The sequence below is a fragment of the Sceloporus undulatus genome, chromosome 5 (genome assembly GCF_019175285.1).
Source record: "Sceloporus undulatus isolate JIND9_A2432 ecotype Alabama chromosome 5, SceUnd_v1.1, whole genome shotgun sequence".
In the NCBI taxonomy this organism is placed as follows: Eukaryota; Metazoa; Chordata; class Lepidosauria; order Squamata; family Phrynosomatidae; genus Sceloporus; species Sceloporus undulatus.
The window spans coordinates 157,873,654-157,896,908 of NC_056526.1; the positions used below are offsets into that span (position 1 = coordinate 157,873,654).

Sequence of the window (23,255 nt, forward strand, 5' to 3'; positions counted from 1 at the left end):
AATGCCAAAAGAAAAAGGAAAACCTTGACTGGCCTAGTAATTTTCAAATCCAAGTTTCTGAAAGCCACTCTAGTACATTAAAGGTTATGCAAAGGATAATGCTTACAATAAAAAAATAAACAGACATAAAACATATGTTTTCTGATGTCATGATTAATTTTTTGGAAATCATTTACTCTACATCACTAATAACAGAATCATATAAATATTTACCATTTGGCTTCTGCAAAAATCTAATAACTGTGAGTCTTTAGATGGAGAACTGAAAATTGGTAAGAGTATTGGGATAGAAGTGAACAGGCATGTTGAGAGGTAAAAGGAAACTCATTTGGAATAAGTACCTAAATTGTCTAAACATTATAGTTTTGCACAGTGTTTGTAATAAGTGTTTATCTGGTACACCCAGCACAAAAGCTCTTATTTTATTTAGCAAGTTAACCAAACTGAAATGATCAGCAAGGAGCCTAAGATGATGCCCATTCACATATGGCATTTTTCCTACATGGAGAAAAGGTCAGGTGTGAAACAGATCATAGTTAAAGCTAACTAGTTAATGACAATTGCTGGCCTGTGCAGCTAGAATGAACAATCACCTATGTAGCATGTTGATCAGCCAGCTAATATCAAGCAAAAACAACAATTTCGTGCTTTAGATTAATCTACCAGAATAAAAAAAAACTGGCTTACCTTTTCAAAGGTTACATTTCTACATTCAACAAAAAATTTAAACAATGCAAAGTACCTTGGTAAAATCACTGATGCCTTAAATATTCAAAGTGTAATCCTATGCAAGTCTACTTAGAAGTCACATTGAAATCAGTAGCATTCAGTCCTGTGTAAAAAAATGGAACCTGAAAGAACAGAGCTGACAGGACAGAGAAAGATAAATTGTAAAACTGTACCTCTGCTCTCTGGGTCCGTGGCAACACAGCAGACTTTTCAATGGCATAAACATCCACGAGATACAGGCGTGCTCCTTGCTCCCTGTCCAAAATAGCAGCTGTCTGGATCACACCAGTGTGGCGCCCTATGGTGAAGAGTCGGCCAAACATTTTGTCTTCACAACGCACTGAGACTATGAAATATTCCACAAGGCCTTCAGTCCCTCTAGGACTAGCTGCTTCTATAGATATCACATTTGTCCCGATTGGTTCACCTTCTTTTAAAATGGTAATGTACTTTGGCTGAGTAAAAACAGGGCCATCAAGTCCTTGTAGAATTACAGTCATCTCGGTGGTTGACTTTCTCCTCTCAGGGCCAAGATCAGTGGCTGAAACTATAAAGCTGTATATGAGTTGAGATGCAACTAAGGTTGATGACACTCGCAATTCTCCACTGTAGCGATCCACAATAAATATGTCTGTGTCCCCATTAATTATTTCATATTCAACCTCTCCATTTTCCCCTTCATCAGGATCAGCAGCAACAATAGTAGTTAAGACTGTACCAATCACAACAGAGGGGTCTGCAGCAAGGGCATTTTGTGATACAAAAGTAGGAACATTGTCATTCTGGTCAGTTACTAGAATGGTCACATTCTTCAAACCAAATCTTCTAGATTCTACAGGGACAGCCTGGTCAGTGGCTTTCACTGTCAATTCAAAGAGATTAGCAAATTCACGGTCTATTTCAGCACTGGTATATATTGTTCCTTTGACTTCATCTATTTGGAAATGGTTCCCTCTTGGCATTTGCTGAATGATTGTATATGCTAACTGCCCATTAATATCTGCATCTGGATCATGAGCAGTTACAGAAATGACTGAACTCCCAACAGGAATGTTCTCAACAATAGACTTAAAAATGTCCCCAGGTGGAAATTTAGGTGGATTGTCATTATAATCCCTGACATATATTACAACTGACATGGTAGAAGACTGAGGAGGCCTCCCTTTATCTTTCGCTGTTATGTTTAGTTTATAAATTGACTGTGTTTCAAAATCCAACATTTTGGCAAGGAAAATACTGCCAGTATTGGGACTGATGCTAAATGTTCCATGATTATTTGTCCCTGTAATACTATAATGAAGGTCCGCATTGTCCCCCGAATCAGAATCAGTGGCAGTGACAGAAGAGACCAGTTCTCCAATTCTCATGTTTTCCAAGACATCAACAAATAAAGTGGATTTGGGGAAGGAAGGACTATTGTCATTTTCATCCAGCACTTCAATGTTCAATGTACACAATGAGCTTAGAGAAACTGCTCCAGAATCTACTGCCTGGATGGTGAGTGAATAAGATGCAGTAGCCTCATGGTCCAATTTGCCAACTAAAGTCACCTGGCCCGTGCTATTATCTATTGTAAACTGGTTTTCTTCATTGCCCTTAATTACAGAATAATGGATCAATCCATTATTACCTTCATCAACATCTGAGGCAGAAACTCTTAAAACCTGAGTCAGATTTGCAGCCAATTCTGATATTGTAGCTTGATAGAGTTCTTTTAAAAATTTTGGCACATTATCATTTATATCCTTCAAGTAAACCTGCACAGTCGCTTGATCCCTTAAAGGCTTTGGCAACCCTTGATCCATCGCAATAACTGTAAATGTAAATACAGCAGTTCCCCTTTGCCTCATGAGGGATTCCCTGTCCAACTGATGAGTACTCCTTAGATCTCCACTCATTGCATTCAGTTCAAAATCAGGCTGCATGTGCTCAAATGAGTATCTGACTTCACCATTAGATCCAGAGTCTTTGTCAAAAGCACTTATTTTACCCACAAATGAACCACCAACCTGCTCCTCCTCATAATAAAAAACATAATTGGTACTGTTAAACAATGGTCTGTTATCATTTACATCTTCTAAAATCACAGTGACATTCACTGTGGCACTCAGAGGTTCTACTGCTCTATCAGAAGCCACAACTAGTAGTATGTATCTTTCCTGAAGTTCACGGTCCAGCTCACTCTTTATATACAGCTGACCGTCTGGAAATATGCCAAAGGCATCTCCAGTATTTCCTTCAATTATGTTATAAGCTATTTCTCCATTTGCACCTGAATCCTTGTCAGAAGCATGCACACTGAAAAATCTGGAGTTTACAGGTTCCAGTTCAGAAATGGTGACTTCATAGGAAAGTTGGTCAAACACGGGTGAGTTGTCATTTACATCATGAACAGAAACAGTTAAAATAAAGCTAGAGGAGCGCCTTGGAACTCCCAAGTCAGAAGCCATAATCTCCACTTGATAAGACCCAGCATTTATGTCCAGAGGCCCTGTCAGACTAATGGCACCACTTTGCTCATTGACATTAAATAAGTCCTTAGGATTCTGCTTTAGGCTATAAAGGACCATGCCGTTAATACCTTCATCAGGATCAACAGCTTTAGCTTGGAATATGGTATGCCCAGTACTCCAGTTCTCAACCACATTCACACTTTCCACTGCATGAAGAAAATGGGGGGAATTGTCATTTAGATCTCTGACAGTTATATTGACCAAAGCATCCCCTGTGATTGCTCCACCACTTGCCACCACTTTTAGCTGGTAAAATGCTTGCTCTTCCCTATCAATAATGCTAGCTGTGGTGATCAGGCCTGTCATTTTGTTAATTTCAAACATACCCCTCTGGTCCCCCATTGTGATAAGATAAGTTATATTGGTATTGAGATCCATAGTGGTAGCAGAAACACTGCCTACATGATAACCTAGGGCAACATTTTCAAACACCACAAAGCTGTAGATATCCTGACTAAATACTGGAGGATTATCCTGAGTGTCCAAGACATTGACTGTAACTATGGCCTGATTTTGAGACTGCAGGTTACCACCATCACTAGCAACTATTTGTAGTTGGTAAGCAGTCTTCTCCTCTCTATCCAGGACTGTTTTGGTGGTAATAACCCCTGTCTGGTTATGAATTTGAAATCTGGAGGTATCCCCTACTGAGATGGTGTACCTGACTGTCCCATTGAGCCCAAGGTCAGGGTCACTGGCAGACACAGTGGCAACGTAGCTGCCCGCAGGTTCATTTTCTTGGATATGGGCAAAGTATTGGACAGGATAAAACAGGGGGCTGTTATCATTCACATCAAGCAAGCTCACATTGACCTGAACCATTGAGGATAGGGCAGGAGAGCCCAGATCAGTGGCCAAAACTTGCAGTGAGTAGTACCCCTGTTCTTCCCTGTCTAATTGGGAAATTGTACTGAGCCTTCCTGATACAGGATCCAAGCGGAATATCCTCCAAGTAGTAACTAAAGGACCACCCGCCAACCCCCCTGGCTCAGTTTCTTGCAAGGAGAAACGTACAGTCCCATTATCTCCCAAGTCACCATCAAGAGCAGAAAGAACAAGCAACTCAGTTCCTGGAGGGGAATTTTCTGCCACAGATATATGATAGCCATCTGGTTGGCTAAACTGGGGCCTCTCATCATTAACATCCATTATATTCACTACCAAACGTGCATAAGAAACTTTGGGCTGCACACCTTGGTCTCGGGCACTAATGTTTAGCACCACCTGTGAAGCTATTTCACGGTCCAACCCAGCAGATGCTGCCATACTTGGGCTGGATACACCCAACAGAGCCCTGGCCATGGTTGTATCAGGGCTCTTGGTGGTGACTAGGCCACTGTGCTCACTAATACAGAACCAGCCCAGTTCATTGCCAGAAACTATGCTGTACTTGAGGTTGGCATTAAGGCCTGAATCCCGATCTGTAGCACTCAAGCCTTGTACATAGCTGCCAGGTGGCACCTCTTCGCTAATATTCACTTGGTACACCAACTGCCCAAAAACAGGTGGGTGATCATTGATGTCATTCACGAAGATCACCAAACTAGCTACAGAGGATCGGCTCACTGGAACTGGAATAGCACCATCAGGGCTGAGGGAAGAAGGGACAGGCCCTTGTGATGGTGGAGGAGCCCCAAAGTTGTCAGTCACAGCCACAGTAAGATTATAGGTGGGTATGCGTTCCCGGTCCAGAGCAGCAGCCACTTTGATAAGGCTGAGGTTGGGTACTTTGCTGCTCTGCACCTCAAAATGGCGCTGCTCATTCCCACCCAAAATGGATACTGAAATATTCCCATTGGCTGCTGGCGAATCAGCATCACTGACAGTCAGCAGTGCCACCACTGTGCCAGGTGCTGCATTCTCATCTACAGAGGCAAAACGGGAGGTGGCTGGGAAGTAGCGGAATTTGACCCGCGGCTCATTATCATTCACATCCAGCAGGTGGATCAGAGCCTCAGAACGGCTACTCAAAGCAGGCACTCCCCGATCTATAGCTTGAACTGTTAGGGAGTACTGCCTCCGTGACTCATAGTCCAGTCCCTCTCGGATACGAATGACCCCACTTTCTGGGTCCACTTCAAAAGGAAGTGCCCCAGCTCCATCGACACCAGCACTTTCCACCCCCTCCAGACGATATCGGATGTCGGCATTGGTGCCCTCATCAGCATCTGCAGCTGCCACTTGCAAAACACTGGCCCCGACAGGTGCATCCTCAGGCACTCGGGCCTGATAGAGGGTCTGACTAAAGACAGGTGGGTTGTCATTGATATCCTGCACTGTGACATTGACTTGCAAGTATCCACGCCTCCGTGGCTCCCCTTTGTCCTCTACTTGTACCAGCAGCTGGTAGGCAGGTGTGGCCTCTCTATCCAGCCCACCACGAGAGACCAAGTGCAGGAAGGCACCTTCCCCGCTGGGGTTGAGAGTGATGTTCAGCCGGAAGCGGCCTTCTTCATTGCCACCCACAATGCGGTATGAACTCTGGTCCACGCCGTTAGTCCCACTGTCCGCATCAGTAGCTGTGTCCAGGATGAGCTGCCGGCCGCTGCCTGTGTCCTCCTTGAAAGTCACCACAATGGAAGGGTCCGGGAAGACGGGAGCGTTGTCGTTCAGGTCCAGCACCACAATGCGCACTTCACTGGGATAAGTCGGCTGGCTAGAGAGCACCACTAAGTCCATCACGTCGCTGGCCAGGCTCTCTCGGTCGATGGTGGCACGGGTGTGAAGGTCTCCTGAGGTGGCATTGATGGAGAACAGAGCATGGTGCTCACTCAGGCGATAGGTGAAGCCTGGACGGGTGGCGATGGTCCCCACCCAAGTCCCCGGGGGTTGCTCCTCCAGCACCTGAAAGAGCTGCCTGGGCTCAGCAGAGGCACGGAAAGGCGGCAGCAACAAGAGGAAGGCCAAACCTGGCATCCAGAGGGAAGAGGAGGCACTGCCCCGCCTGAGAGGGCCCATGGCAAAGGTGAGGGCTCTGAGGAGGGCGAGTCCAGGGGAAAAAAAGGGCAAATGGAGAGAGATCCAATCCGGAAGGGCAGAAAGTCCAGCTGGGAGCACCTATCCACATTGCCAGAGGTGTCCAGGTGGGGGAATGGAGACTGTAACCCTCTCCAGCATCTCTCCCTCAGGCTTTGAAAGAACAATGCAAGAACAATTGTTGTTGCTGCTGTTGTTGTTGTGTGCCTTCCAGGAGCCCTGAGTCCAGGCCAAAGCCTGGCTACCCCCCGCCCCCCCCCGAGGCAGGAGGCTGGCTGGGCTCCCCCTTCCTTGCCCCGATTTTGGAGAGGAGAAGAAGAAACAACCCCTCACAAAGGCAGCACCGACATTCCTCGGAGGAAGGGAGTCAAGTCCAGGCCACTGGATCTTTCGGAGAGAGTCCTTCTCTCGCAGCAGCAAAACTTCCCCCAAAGGCTGGCTGGGCGCGCTCTTGCGCTGGGGCTCCTCTCCTTCGCTGGGGATGGAAGGGGGGGGTGTCCTGGGACTCGGGGGGTCCTTTCGCCTCACTTAAACCGGGGCTTTCCTCTGGTGGCTGCGGAGCACTGCGAAAAGTTCTCCCTCCTTTCTTGGGCTGAGGCGCATCCTTCGCTTCGGAGAAACAGCCCGGCTCCCAATGGAGCCTCCAGGTTGAGTCCAATTTGGTCAGGAAAAGTTTTCCTGAGGGGGAAAAACAACCAGGGGACCAAGAGAAGGTCCACTTTGTGAGAGGAAGACAGACAGACAGAGAGAGAAGGAACAAAGTCTGCTGGGGTCTCGGTTGGCTTCGCACCTTTTGTCTCCCGTCCCTCTCTCTCTCTTTGTAATAATCCCAAAAGTTCTCAGAGGTGCGGCTCTTCTTCTTCTATTTCTCCTTCTCCTTCTTTCCTCCTCTCCCTTCTTCCTTTTGAAAAAGAGGGAGTTGACTCAGCTGCTCGGTTCGGAGAGGGTCCGAAGGAAGGAAAGCGGAGCAGGAGAGGAAGGAGCCCGAGGAGCAGCAGCAGCAACCTTCGCAGAGCCGCCCCCGAAAGCCCGGCTCCAACTTTGCCTCCGCTCCTCCTTGAGCCTCTCGCTCTCTCTCTCTAAGGCTCTTTGGACTTCCACACAAGTCTCGCCTCAATGTATCGCTCGCTCTCTCCCCCTTCCCCTCCCCCCGCCTCATTCACCGCCGCCTCCCATTGGCTGCCCATCTTCTCTTTCCACCCATTGGATGGTTGCATTGGCTCCTTGGAGTGTCAATCAAGTTGGGGGGGGGTGAGACGCTGCCTGAGAGTTTTGTCCCCACTAGCGATGTATCCGCACTGTAGAAATGATGCGGTTTGAGTCCGCTTTAAAGGGCCAGGGCGCCCGGCGGTGGAATTCTGGGGCAGAATTCTGGAAGGTGCCACAATAAAACGACCCTGCCCCAGAATTCCACCGCCGAGCGCCCTGGCCCTTTAAAGCGGGCTCAAACCGCATCATTCCTGCAGTGCGGAGAGTTGGCTTGGGGTAACAGCTGAGAAAATACCTGGAAAAGGGAGGGAGGGAGGGAGGGAGGGGGGCTCTGTGTAGAGTCGCTAGGATGAACAATAAGTCGGAAGGGGATTAAGCAAAGCATGTCTGGGAAGGCTTAACTCTTCCACCTCCGAGGAAAAGGTGGCAGCGGAGTAGGGCTTCCCATCATCCCCACACGCAAGGCTTAGGGCGAGCCTGAAGAGAATCTATCCTGGTTTATTTTTCCCCTTGGCCGGAGTTCCTCAGAGAGACCTTGACCCTGAGGCTGAGAGAGTGTAACTTTGCCAGAGGGGTTTACGTGGCTGGGATTCGAACCCTGCACTCCAGAGTCTTAGTCCAGCACTCAAACCGCTCCCCCACACTGGCTTCCCCCCCCCCCGACTTTTCCCCTACTTTGCTCCTTCAGGCGTTTTGAACTTCAGCTCCCAGAATTCTTGATTGTTAACCAACGTGACTAAAGGCTTTTGGGAGTTGAAGTCCAGAAACCTAAATGACAAAAAGTTTGGGAAGCACGGCCCTAAAGCCTTCTATCACGGTCAATTTTGGGTTGCCAGAGTCCACACTGGAGAGGGCTTCTGGTCTTTGGTTACACAGAAGCGGGAACGTCAGGAGGTGCTGCTTGTTCCCTGGTTGTGTGACGAGCCACATCTGCTGAATGTCCCTCTTTGACAAAGCCCCTCTTCTCAAGAACCTTTCCAAGAAACTTCATTTCATTTCATTTTGCTTCACAATGGGAAATGTGCAGTTGGGAAGCGAGTAGAAGTGCAGCTGGCATCATGGGAACCCCATGAGAGGGTCATCATAGTGTCACCATAAGATTGAAAAAACTTGAAGGCAAACAGCACACACAACACACAACTATCAAAGGTCCAGTTTTCACACTGACAACCCTAAATGCACAGTCTTCTGCTTTTGGGAGGCACTCCAGTCCCAGTCCTCCTGGGCTAAAGCATGGAAAGGTTGCCTTTGTCTCTTTTTACAACAGCTCCCAGAATCCCATAGCTAGTGGCAAGGATGGATGGGGGATTCTGGAAGTTACAGTCCGGGAAACAAAACACAAGAAAGAAACTTTCCCGATTGCTGAGTTCTCTTCCCTGCCCCCCAACCTCACATCATTCCCTCAGAGCAAAGGATTGATGGTGAAGGCAGCTCTTTGAGCAACTTCAGCAGCTCAACCTCAAGGCATTGGTGGCTTTCTGGGGAGCAGTTGTCACACTTTTTGGGTGCTGATTCATAGCTGGGCAATACTTGGGTTTGTATGCAAAACATCAGTCAGTTTGTTTATTTATTTATACCCTATTTTTCTCTCACAGAGCCAGCATGGCGTAGTGGTGCGAGTGTTAGACTACGACTCTGGAGACCATGGTTTGATTCCCAGCCATGAAACCCACTGGGTAGGTAACCTTGGGCAAGTCACGCTCTCTCAGCCTCAGGGGAAGACAATAGCAAATCCCCTCTGAACAACTCTTGCAAGAAAGCCCCTTACGGTGGCCATATGTTGGAAAAAATTTGAAGGCACACAACAGCAATAGCAACTGTTCCCCCTAAACAGGATTCAAGACAGTCTTCAAGACTCAAGTATATCCTTCTTGCTGTTATGCCCAGAATGGGATCCCCAGTCACTGCTCCACTCCTTACTTCCAAAGCCTGCTAGCAAAGCCCAGCATCTCACCTTTGGGAAGAGTGTAACAAGTCCATTTTTTCTTCATATAGCTGCCTCCCCAGCTGCCTAAATGGGCTAGGCCTGGCTCTGTACCAGAGAGAGGGGCATGCAGAAGGGAGCAGTGGTTTCTGGCTGATTCAACATACAAAGGAGAAGCAGAAGATGGAGCTACAAGGAACAACTGCCCTCCCCTCTCTCTTCAGGCATTTTCTTCCATTTTCTTTCTGCTGCATCTCCAAATAAAACATCTGCAATTGGGGAGAAATGTGCATCTGGAAAACTAATAGAAGTGCAGTTGGCTTTCTTGAAACAATGAGTTGTCAGGAATCCCAAGGTCCATCCCTACCATGCACTTTCAATTACTTGTATTTCAATTACTTACTACCAATTCAGGAAGCCACCACTAAACTAACCTTGAGAGATGGGAATCCAACCTTTTTTGTTTGTTTGAAAACCTCCAATGAAGAAGAGCCAACCACCTTCTGAGGGAGTCTCTTCCACTGTAGTAGATGTCATACTGTCACAAAATTCTTTGTAATGTTGACTTGGAAACTCCTTTCTTGTAATTTGAAAGTGCATGGAAAGGAGCGTTATGCACAGGTATTGGAGACTGGGCATTGGAATGGAAACGTGATGGTAGGAGCATGAAGGAACCCTTGCAGATAGCTTTAAAGCAAAGATTACTGTGTCAGAGAACACTCAGTTTTTAAAACTACTGGTTTTGAACAGTCTGCCTTTGATGAGGCAGGAAGAGAAGATAGATGGTAGTAAGGCAAATTTGTAAATGAATTCTTGTATGGTAGGCAAGCACTGGTTCCTATGAAGAAACCACCACTGATTCATGATGTAAGCAAGAAACAAACGTTGCTGTTTGTTAGGTGTCTTCTCCACACACTGACAGATTTGTCCATTTGGAAAATCTTCTGTTAAAAACAAAACAAAACTGTAGTTCTCTCCATTGCTTAACACCTATCTAAGGAGTATCTTCCCAGGGAGGTGACAGCTGCATCCAGCCATGAGCAAAGGTGGCGGCTCCTTTTGAACTGCCATTCATTGGCCTATATTGGAGAGAAGGGAAAGAGATCAGGATATGTTCCTGTTGCTAACGCCATGTGTGGCCTCTGCTTTTTCAGTGGCAACAAGTCAGGATTGTGGTCTGTTTTTAGCCCCACTAATTTCAAAGAGAAAGATTTCAACATATGCACCATTCTCCATTAAATTCAATTAGAATTAAAAATATCTATGTGGTTCACACTCACCCTCTCTTCTTTATTGCTACTATATATCTTCCTAGACAGAGTTCAGTTGAGCAGTCAGCCCAGCTGAACCTCAGTATTCCTGGGTCAAATTAAATATTCAGAAAATGTACTGTGAAAGCTAAAATAAATAAACTTAAGAACCAGTATGACTTTGTATCAGTAAAAAGAATTTATATTGTTATAATCTTGATTTCCACTTAGGGTGTATCCACACTATATAATTGTAACAGTTTGATGCCACTTCAGCTGTCAAGAGTCCATAGTAATGCATCCTAGGATTTGCAATTCGGTGGAGGATATAGAAATCTTTGTTGGGGAGATACGGTCTGTTCCTCTGAATTACAACATTACTGGAGCTCTCTAGCAGAGAATTCAAAGCACTCCTCCAAGTACAAAAAAATAGCCATTTTGTATAAAAGATATCATTAGCTGTTGCAGGGTAACTTATGAAATGAAAGGCCTCTTTAGACTGGAGTAGGGGTGGGAAGGAGTTGCACAGTACACATTTTGCTCAATGTAACAAGTAAATTGATGCTAAGGCATCTGTCAGTCACTACTATCACATTGTCACATGTCACATTATCCATATCTGATTTTGACTTCTGGAACAATCTGAAATTCTTTTTGAAGTTGTCCTTTCATACAGTCATATAGACTGTTCCCTGACATCATAACAATGTCCCATGATTTCAGATGAGTGTTTTTGCTTTGTCCCCCCCCCCCCCCCGCGCAGTTTGCAGCATCCCTTCTGGTAAAATGCAGGGTTTTTCCATCCTTTTAAATGAATACACAAGAGTGGATGAATACACACACCCTTTAATTGAATACACGAGCGCAGTAGAATACACTGTATTCTTTTAAATGAATACACAGAAGTGGTAGAGTACATTTTACTCTTTTAACAGAATACTCAAAAGTGATAGAATGCCCCTTTTGTCTTCCATTTAGCTCTATACATTCCCTTTCTGCAGTGCTTTGGGGCATCCAACAAGCCCTCCCCACTCAGGAAGTCTAACCCAACTGCAGCATAGGAATGGGTTAAGTGTCACTGCAAGGATAATATCTAGAGGTTTTGTTCCTGTTGTTGTCTGGAGAGGCCCTTTGTTTATAAAAGCACAGCGTAAATTAGCAATTGTAAGTCAGATATAAATACTTACATTTCAATCTCCTAATGCGCCTTTAGTCTGGTCTGCAGATTAGTGTCTGCGATGTCAAATATGTTGAGCAACTCAGTGGCAGGTAAATAGTGCCCCCTCGTGTTGTTATGTTGTTCAACATAGTCTTCTGTTTGTTTTCTGTCTGAATGGTCCAAATTAAATTTAGTATAGTCTGTTCAAAACCTCTGATTTCTCTGCTATTTCCATTTTATTTATGTTTTGGTATAGTGGCAGTGGGGACAAGTGGAGATATTTGTAGGAGGAATGTCTGAATAGCACCTTTTGGGAAAAGATATAATTTCTGTTTTACAATAACGTCAAATTGTACTTAACCACTAGTTATTTCCTGAAGAAGAAATTCCCTGGTAATTCATGATTCTCCAACTGCCAAAAACAAAATAGCATATAAGAAAAATCAGGGAATGGCAGCACACCAAGTATTTAAATCAATGTCTATCTGGATACTGGCAAAAGAGCATTTGGTGCTTTGTGGCTTTGTTTAAATGCATAACAGCAAGGGTGTAATGTTCCAGAGTGGAGTATGGTGTATAGGAGTTATGAAAGCTCAATTTCTGTTAACATATCCTGACCTTGCCCAAGTTACAGGATCAATTTCAGAAAATACCAGCAATTTACTTAGTGCATTTAAAAAAAAAAATGAAATCCTGATGGAGGGTTAAGATGTCACAGGATTCTTGGAGGGTTTTTTTTTTTTTTTGCTAGGTCAAACTAACAAGTTTACCTCTCTGGAAGACATTTTCCTTGGAGTTCACCTAAAGATTTAAAAGAACACACTGAGGCTTCATCTCTTTTTAAGAGATCAAGCACATGCCTCACTTGTACTTCAGTACAGGTATACTCCTCATGTCCTCCCTTGCTTTTGTAAAGGATATTTTCAGTACTCTGAGCTTGCAAGGGTGGGGGGGGGGGGCAACTGCAAATCATTGAAAAGTATATTTCCTACCTGATCTGATGAGTAATTTATTAAAACCAGTTTATTAAAGACGGTGAACTGATTATCGGAAAAGATTTGGATAATTTATTTGATTTCACTTTTGTCCAAATCATTATTTTGTCTGAATCAGATCCCAGATCTTCTCCATTCCCCTATCTCAGTGGAAACAACACTTTCAAAACACATTGCCACACCATCCAGGTACTATGTCATGCCTTTGTCTATTCCCTGCACCCTACCAGGTTGTGACAGATTGTTTCCAGCCCACTTCATGGCTTAGCTGGCCCTGCTGGATACCTTTCTGGATAAATGTGATATGAGTGCAGTTGTTAATAAAATTGGTTACCTTTGTCCTTTTATTGTTTGATTAATATTATTCCTTTCATTATTGCATGACAGGGGTTTGACTAGAATACTTTTGTGGTCCCCTCTAACTCTTGAGTCTGTGTTTCATTGAATTCAATAAGGTTTCCTGCAAGGCAGACATGCAATCATTCTTTAATCTATTATTATTATTATTATTATTATTATTATTATTATTATTATTTTGGGTACTTGATCCAAAATGTGTGTAGGGTGTGTACACCTATATATACATACTATACATTTAGTTATTGCTGGATTATGTTCATAATACAGCGCGCACATGCCGTATGCAGGCTTGGCATACGTGGACTTGAGGTCATGCAGACAGCGAGCGCTAATATGGTGAATGAGACATGCACTGTGTGGAAATGCACCCCATTCAAATCAATGGGGCTTGACCATATGTGGAATTTGCCTTATGTGGGGGGGGGGGGGTCCGGAACAGATCCCCACATAAGACGAGGGTGCACTGTACTGAATTGCATGTATAAATTATGTATATAAATTAAATATGTTATGCTAAAATACATAATTATACATATTAACAACTTAGATTTTATTCTTCATGCTGGCAGAGGCCTCCTTGTTAGGCACACTATAAAAGGTTAACTCTCAGACTGCAGAATGTTCTTGTTGAAATGAGAATTTTAACTTGGCTTTTCACTTTGTAAACATGTTTCAATTGGGCTTTTCTCATGTTTTATTTATTTACTTTTTATTATTATTGTTATTTGCCTATGTTATTTTGCTTTGTTTGTCTCAGAAAGGGATTTTGGAAATAATGTATGTAAATAACTAACAATTTAGGAAGTATCATACTAATCTAATCTATTTCCTATCTAACCTAGCATTTTGTTGCCTAAAAACACCCAATTTTTTCCAACCTTTGCCCTTCAGATGTATTTGAACTATAGTTCCCATCATCCCACCCAGTGCTTATGAGAGCACAAAAAAGAGCTTTGTTTGATCAGATCCGAGTCTAATCTAGTTCAGTATCTCATTTCTTACATTACCCAATTAAATGTCTGTGGAAAGCCTCCTAGCAGGTCATGAATGCAGTATCCTGTTCACATTCTGCAGAAATTAGTGTTTCATATCCTGCAGGCCACATATCATCTCCATGACTAGTAACCACTAGTAGCCTTCTCCTTCATAAATTTATACAATTCACTTGTATAAATCACGGTCTTGATTTAGCCAGATATGGCGTCATGCAATATTACAGATGTTGTTCGACTGCAAGTCCCAGCAGCCCTAGCCAGCATAGGTAGAAATGAGAGATTTTGAGAGCTGCTGTACAGTTAGTGATGAAGGATTATGAGAGCTGTATAGAGACTCTTAGGAACCAAACAGTTTATACTTTTGCATTAACTCTGAAGAAATCCTGGCCTCAAAGAAGGGAGCAAGACAAATTATAAGGCAGGGCTGGGTAATTTTCTGCCCCAGGGAACTTTGAGGGATTTCATGGACGTACTTTTTTAAAAAAATGAAAGAGGCAGGAAGACCCCTTTGGTTATATGAGCCTACCTGTGTCTTGAGATCTTCCGGGGAAGCCCTTCTCTCTATTCCACCACCCTCACAGTACATCTGGTAGGAACATGGAAGAAGGCCTTCTCAGTGCCTGATCTGGAACTCTCTTCCTAGGGCTTGTTTACATAATAAAAATATTCCTTCTTCTAACTGAACAGACTGTGATCCAGCCATATGCAATTCAGAGACATGCAGGCCTTTTGCAAGGGAGGAACTTCATAAACTCTGCTGAAAAAGGATTTGGAGTTTTTACTGGAGCATCTGCAAGTATCTGTCAGGACGTGCATTACTGAACATGTGACTGTGCCTGCACTTTCGATGGATTTGCACGGTTGTATATTTTTGGCAGATGGAGGGTGAATAGATGTGAATTGGTATAGGAAAGTGAAAACAATTAAGTGTTGATGTAAATGTGTGAAACTCCACAGCAATTCACACAATACACTTATGTGTAGACTAGCCCTCTGAGAGATTAGATGGGCTCCCTCCTTGCTATTCTTTTGTAAGCAGGTGAAGATATTTTTGTTCAGCAGGCCTCTGAGGGTTGACTGCTCAGAGGAAAGGAGTATCTCATGTGGTGTTTTTGGCCGGTTACAGACCGGCACTTTAGTGCGTGACGAACACGCACTAGGGTTACAAAAGGGTGGTGCTTCCGCACCGCCCTAACCCTAGTGCGTGCTCATCACACACTAAACGGCGGCGGCCCTTCCATACGGCCGCCGCCGTGAGGATGTCACGGCCGCGCCGCCTCTAGACGGGGCGGCGCGGACGTGACGTCCTCAATCCGCGGCAGGGTGCCTAGGGCACCCTTTCCGCGGACCAGGAAGGAGCTCCGTTTCGGAGCTCCTTCCTGGTCTGCGGTGCCACTTTGCTTCACTGGGCGCAGTCTTCAGACGGCTGCGCCCAGCGAAGCAAGGGAGAAAGGGGCCAAGCGGCCCCTTTCTCCCCCTCCCCGCTGCCGCGGGGTGTCCTTGGGGCTTGAAGCCCCAAGGACACCCCTTTTCAGGCTGCGGGGAAGAGGCGTTTTGCTGCTTCCCCACAGCCTGAAAAGTGGCGGATCGGGGCCTCAGCAGCTGCCGTTCTAGCAGCTCAGGCCCCGATCTGGCGGGGAAAGGGGCGGGTGCAGCCCGCCTCAAAGAGGCGGTCTGTAACCCACCTTCGATTTTGAATTTGATGTTGTTATGTGCTATGAAACCAACTCTAGCTTATGAATATCTCTTTATAAGATTTTCTTGACAAGGTTTATTCTTAGGAATAGGAATTATTAATGTTTTCTTCCTCTTCATGGTTTCATTGTTTTATTTCCAGATTTATTGTCTATCAACTTAGTGATTTTAAATGCAAAATGGTTGGCAGACAAGAATAAGCACAAGGGAGTAGCCATGGGGGGAGGGGATACATTATCCCCCCCCAGTAAGAATTTGCCCTTCCTCACTATGAAATTTTTCCTTCATTCACCCAGTTTCTAGCACTGCAGAAATTGAGACACAAAAAACCATTCACCTAGAACTCTTGTATTTGCTGTGTTCACGTTGTCTTGGCCACTTTGCCTTCCCTTTTCTTTGGCTGCCTAATCTTAATTTGGAAATGCTCATTTTACAATTTGGGGACTAAAGGAGTGTTAAGAAAAAAGCAACATGGGATATACAGTAAATGAAATAAAACATGTATGTGAGAGTCAGGGTGACTCAGCAGAAGCCAATTGGGAACCACACAGGTGTAAATGGTAATGGAATTAACAAGTCCTGAATGCCAAGGACAAGAAATGTAAAGTGGATAATTGGACACACCTGACAATTGTTAAGTGGTCAAGGCTGAGATGATGAAATCATTAAATGTAGGATGAACCAAGAGAACCAATGAGAATGATGTACACACCTACTGGGTGGAAACAGACAACAGTGGGTGGTACCATGCATTGACTATAATAATGACTATGCATCCCAATGTATTTTGTGGGTTGTAGTGGGTAGTAGTAGTGGATAGTGAGGAGTAGAGTATTGTTGTGTTGGATAGTTTTGGAGCTGTATATAGTAGAATAAGGTAGATCTTTTATTTAAGACTACTGAGTTGTCTGGTGTCTTGGGTGAAGCTACAAGAGCCAGCTAGATCCTGAAGAAGGGTGAAGACTTCTGTGGAAGCAAGAGTGAGAAGGCTTGGAGAGTTTGTCAGGGTCTTCAGCCTATTCTCTGTAACTCTAGCTAAGCTATAACCACTGGCCAAAACTGGTCAGCGCGGTGCACAACCAGGTGGTGAGTTCAAGCCAGAGGTGAAGAGCTACAACTCCCATCATCCCTGACAAGGAGAATGTCATGGGGGGGGGGGCAGAATTCTTATTGGATGGGCAATGCCATCATTTTGTCCTCACCCCAAAGATGTGTCCTTGAATAGGTCAATACACTTTTGCTCAGGTAGCCCACTGCTAAACAAATCAACAAAGAAACACCAACCTAATTTTTCCATTCCTTTTCAGCAATAGGATTAAGAATTTCCTTGTGTGAAAGAGAAAAAGCAGGAGTTCCATAAAGAGCAGTAGGGGAGGAAATTTAAGGAAGCAAAGTCCAAAGAATCCTCAGCTTCCTGTTTGGCAGGAGGATGGGGCTTCCAAAATCTCCCCCCTTCATTTGTGGTGTCTTCCCAAAGGCAGCAATGAAAGAGGGAGGCCAGATATAAACACAACGAGGAGCCTTGGCTGGAGCTGATTACTAAAAAGATGCCTGGACTGATTCGTGCATGGCATTTCTCTTTAAAACAAAGAGATATCGCAGGTCATTAATTCTTGCAAGTCTCCTTTTCTTTTATATGAGCAATTTGGCATCTGGTATAAATATGGGAGAGCAGCAGATATTCAGTTATGGTCTTTATAGATTAGAATCTTTTAGAAACAAAGAGAAAGAGAAATACTGACGGCAAAAGAGAAAGACTTTGATGTGAATTTGATTATCACATCTAGCTGTATCCTGCTGTCTGGCTACTGCTGCTTCCTTTGCTGCTCTTGGTTGTAATTTGCTGGCACAAATAAGCAGCTCTTTTTACTGTCACCATATCTGGAGGGGGAAGAAGGGAGAGAGAATATAATCTCCAAGTACAAGATGTGTACATGTGGTAAAGGATGTTTCCAGCTGAATTCCCACAAACCTATTCCTTGAAACCAAAACTTGAGATGGACCCTTGTGATGTCATAGAGATGAGGCAGCCAAAGTTGGGAGGTCATTGGTGGAACTGCTTCTGATTGTGGAACGAGGCATGGAGGAATTCAATGAATAGCAATCTAGAGATGGGTATGTGTGTTCAGGCTACACTGATTAGTTGTATCCCCATTAGGACTCTAATCCCATCAGCCTTGCCTACTGCCATGGCTAGAAAGGGACACAGTTGATGTTGAGCAGAATAGCTCTTGAGAGAAACAAGGACAGTTCCCTTTTGGGGGACCTTGAACAGAGGACCATCAATTATCTGGAGGGCTACTCAGTTAAAGGCCATTAACCAGGTCTAACTGGCTACTTTCCTCTTGTCATGGAGGATCCCTGATTAAAGATTAATTGAGGATCCATGATGTTAACCTCTTCTCAGCACTGTGTCCACTTGCCAGTTGGTGACAGATGAAGCTGTAAGTGTGCAGCACAAGGCAACTTTCATTGTATTGTGGGATAATGGTAACAGTTATACCTGCCATCATCACATTTACTATGGTGAAATCTATTGCAATTCTATTTAAATTAAAGAAATGTTTATTGAATGGCCCTGAAAAGAGATTCTACCTCAACATTAAGAAAAATATCTTGACAGTAAGAGCTGTTCGACAGACATATTGTATACACTGACTTGGAAAGTGGTGGTGTCTCCTTTGGAGGTCTTTAAACAGAGGCTGGATGGCTATCTGTTAGGATTGTTTTGATTGTGAGTTCCTGCATGGCAGGGGGTTGGACTGGATGGCCCTTGGGATATCTTCCAACTCTATGATTCTGTGAATTGGTATCTGAACATATATATTGGTACAGAAATTTCATGGAAACCCTACGTTCTTTTTATCCTCTCTTTTTGGTAATGTGAAAATAGGATTGGATTAGAAGCATTCTCCTTGATGAGTTAATTTCTCTAAAGACTGCCAGCAATTTTTCACAATGGGGAAGGGTTAAATGTGATGCTCTCTACCTGCAGTCTGAAGTGATCCGGCCTATTCTGCCACTTTCTGCTGCATGTGCTGATCAATCCCTCCTCTCAGTGTTTTGTTTTATCTCTTCTCATTTAATAGCTGATAACATACTTATCTCCCATAAATGTGTTTAATAATAATAATAATAATAATAATAATAATAATAGGATTTAATCTTAATTTAATCTTAAAAGTCAGCATCTGTGGCCATATACTGTGACACAGCGAAGGCAGAGTAAACAAAATAGACCTAGAAACGAATGACAAAAGACATAATAGGAAACCCAACCAAAGAACATAGAAAGTCATCATAGTCAAAGAAAGCAAAGGAAAAAAATAAAAGAAGTAGAAGAGCAGAAAATCAAGTACTGTAAATGAATTCAGTTGTCTAGCAATTTGGGGTACTTTGAAATAGTTCTATTGTAAGAGGTAAAATATGCAATTTTATCCCAACTGTATAAGAATCTAATCATGCAATTTGAAAAACTATGGCAAATTATAATAGCTACAGAAATGGTAGCCAGATTTGGGTGGAAAATGTGGTTCTTTGTCAGTTCCACTATTGCTCTTGAGCCAATAAACATGTTCACATATTTTGTGACTCCAAGAATCTCATAGAAGATGTTGACGCAAGGGCCCTGCCCACCCTGTTCCAATCACTTGGGCTTTATGAGCTGTTGAGAAACAACTAGCATGAAAGAGAAAGAAGACACTATTGAAGAGGCAGAGTTTGTGTACAGGAAAAAAACATGGAAGGGAAGAAGACAAGAGGCTAAAATCTTGTTGATGGCACATGCAGTCAGAATTCACAGGATTGTGTCTATATTTTTCAAATGTTTTGGAAGGAGGTATCCTGAACCTTCTTGCACAACATCCCTTACCCAGATGCATAACAGTAGATGGGGACTTGTTGGTGTAGCTTCTTCCTTTCAGCCACCTTTTAAGCAGGCGTTTGTTTCTATTTTGGCTGCCTTCACACACTTGAGAAAGAAGAAGCAGTTTTCCACGGGGACACAGAATACTCTTTTTTCACCAAGTGTGCAAAGGCAGCCAGAACACACCTGGGTGCATGCACCCACACAGCTGATAGTTAATTGAGGAGATGGAGCTTTCCCCACTGCTAAGTCAGGAAGAGGGAAAGATGAAGCAGACAGGGCGAGGAGGCTGAGCAACATTTGGAATCCCCTGGTGTATTTGTTGAGTTTCAGCTGAGTGGCTTGAAAAGGAAAAAGATGCTAGCTGACCAAGACTGATGAAAATGGTCAAACAGTGTGCAGATTAGAAATGCCAGGCTTGTGCAAAAAGGAATACACAAGTAGATGAAAACATGTGAGGCTTCCAAGGTCTGAGGTAAAGAGGTTAGACAGTGCTGCCTCCATTTTGTGGGCCTATGGTCATCTTGCAAGAGATGACACAAAAGATAACATCTAGCAGTGAGAAAGAGGGTTGTGATAATCATTACTAAACAGCCATCTGTTCAGCAGCAGGGAAAATGATATCGGGTGACAATTAGAAATTAAAATGGGGAAAGAGAGGATATGGATGAGGTGGATGAAGCTCTCTCTACAGTCATTCAGTCATCTCTCTCTCTCTCTCTCTCTCTAGCAACATAGTCCATCACTAAAGAGAGCACAGAGGTCTTCTCCTGGTGTTTTCCTCCTACCCATTCTTTGTAGTCCTTGCCCTGATTCAGAAATTATCTTGCAGAACTCTGCAAGATAATTTCCAAATCAGGGCAAGGACTACAAAGTGCTTGAAGTGTCCAAAAAGTTTTTAGATTTGTCCTGGCAGCAGGACACCTTTTGTGATACTCTTTCCAGTTTGATTCTGGGACTTCTATTGCTTTACATACCAGATCTAAATTCTACCATTTTTATTGTCTTCTATCACTTGCATGGAAGCCTGCAAAAGTACAATGATATCAAGTTGTAAGAAATTCAAGGATGAAAAAGTAAATTGGTACTCTGAATCAGAATTGGTAGAAGAGGGGTGCTGTTGTTGCTGTGTCCTTCAAGTTGTTTCTAACTTATGGCTACCCAATGGTGGACTATAATGATGTTTTCTGGGGCTGAGAGAGTGTGACTCACCAAAGGTCATCTAGTGGGTTTCCATGGGCAAGCGGGGAATCAAACCCTAATCTCCTGGCTACTAGTCCAATGCTCAAACCATTACATTATGCTGGCTCTCAGGGGTGAAGTATTGTCCAAATAGGATTACATTTGATATCTCTGTAGCTTTTGACTCCCTGTCCACATTTTTGGAAGGGACAACAGACTCCCACCCCCAAAAAGCCCTGCTTCTCCCCCACCTTGAGTGTCCCAGTAGGAAAAATGCTGGAAAGGGAAACACCAAATCGGAGCTACATGATTACAGTGAGACAGACAATAACTGTGACCCAGTGGTTTGAATGTTGGATTACTGTTCTGGAAACCAGGGTTCAATTCCCAGCTTGGCCATGAAACCCACTGGATGACCTTGGGCAAGTCGCATGTTCTCAGCCTCAGGAGAAGGCAATGGCAAATCTCCTCTGAACAAATCTTGCCAAGAAAACTCCATGATAATTTGCCTTGGGGTTGCCATAAGCTGAAGGCACACAACAAGAACAAGCCATTAACTAAAAGGCACAAACAGCCCACATAAAAAGATGTGCTAGTGCATAATCCACAGGTGACAACAGCTAGCAATCATCCAAGAAATACCTTTCCCCCACCAAAAAAAGAAAGAAAGGGAATGTGGCAAAGTCCTCTGCCAGCATGGGTAAGAGTCATGGTTAACATGAGGGAAAATGCAGAAAAAATAGAATTATATAAAAGGGCACTATGCTTGTATAGTGAACAATTAGGGTTAGGAAGGATATAGGGGAAATAGAATTACACCATGTTGACATGGTGAAAATAGGTCTCTCCACCACACCTCACCAGATCTGAGGGTTCTTAGCTTGTGTATAGCCCCTGTGTAGTTAACCATGAAATGTCACAAATCCAATCTATCTGTGCCAGGTGGAAGAGGTGACACAAAACATAAGTCTACAGTGGAGAAAGAGGGTTATGCTAATCATTACTAAACACAGCCATCTGTTCAGCAGCAGGGAAAATCATACCTGGATAACAATCAGAAATTAAAATGGGGAAAGAGAGGATATGGATGAGGTGGATGAAGCTCTCTACAGTCTTTCAATCATCGCACACACATATGTGCACACATACATTATTGTAACATAGTCCCTTGGAAATCCATACCTAATAATAATAATAATAATAATAATAATAATAATAAATTATTTATATCCTGCCTCTCTACAAAATGCAATTGAGGCAGCTTACAAGATTAAAATATACAGTCCGAACCCTCAACCCACCCCCACCCCTCTAAATCCACTTGGCAGAAGATTTCCAATTTGGAAAAAAAAATACCTGATCCACAAGGGGAAATGTCATGGGAGAGCATGTGCATTGTCTCTGTTTCCTCAAATCGAACTGTAATGCTCCATGATAATCAGTTACGTGGAGAAACTATAGCTCCTTAGATTTCTCCCTTAGGGAATACATTCTTGCTTTTGCATTAAATAGATTTAATTTCATACTACTGCACTAACAATTCATTCTAAAGAGGAATGTGTTTAATCATTACTTTCACTTGCTTTCAGATTTGTTCCTGAGTGGGGATATGTCATCCTTTGGATTTTTTCTGTGATTTTAATATTTTTAAACAATTAATTTAAAACAGTAGTACACCTTATGTACATATTTTCATCCAAATATTTTGCAAAGTAAGGTAAATGTTATTCTGAAACTGTCATTTTCTGCAACTCCACCAGGTGGCAGAATGGATATATTATATAGGAATTTATGTCTAGGAACCAAGGGCAATAAAAGACAAGTAATAAAATTTAAACCCCATTAGCAACAAAAAAGTAGATTTCCCCAGAAAAATAACAAGGGAAGTGGTTTGTTGGTAATTAATTTGAAATTTTATTACCTGTCTTTTGACTAGAAGCAAGTCAGCTACATTAAGTGTTCCTTAGCTTGTGAGAAGGAATAATCCCATTATTTCACCTTAATCTGGGAGCATCCTAATTAGCTACAGTTTCTGTCTTAATGTTCAGTCAGGAAAATATGGTGTGTTACAGACCGCCCAAAACGGGCAGTCTCACGCCACTGCCGGTTGCTGCGTCCGGGAACCGCAGCAGCCAAACCATGCAGTTCCTGGGCGCAGCAAGAAGGAGCGCCAAAATGGCGCTTCTTTCTGTGTCCCGGAAGTGGCGCCGCAAGGCACGAGGTGTGCACTCACTGCATCACTTCCGCCGTGCGATGTCCAGACGCTATGCGTTCACAATGTCAAAATGGCGGCGCCCATCTGTATAGGGCGCCGCCATTTTGACGCACTCATTACGTGCAAGGGGCAGAGTGCGTCAGGAAGTGCCGCCCCTCATGCGTAACGACGGCGCCTCATGGGCCCGT

General features: G+C 43.7%; 1 protein-coding gene across 2 annotated transcripts in view; it reads right to left on the bottom strand.

The window, feature by feature from the left end:
• The window catches only part of FAT4 (FAT atypical cadherin 4), a 173,298-nt gene extending 166,854 nt beyond the window's left edge, over positions 1–6,444 (bottom strand). For both annotated transcript variants that reach the window (XM_042468500.1, XM_042468499.1), the window contains exon 1: positions 903–6,444. In XM_042468500.1, the coding sequence (XP_042324434.1) occupies positions 903–6,200 (5,298 nt within the window). In that variant the 5' untranslated portion in view covers positions 6,201–6,444. The remainder of the gene's footprint in view (positions 1–902) is intronic.
• Between the last annotated feature and the right edge of the window lie 16,811 nt (positions 6,445–23,255).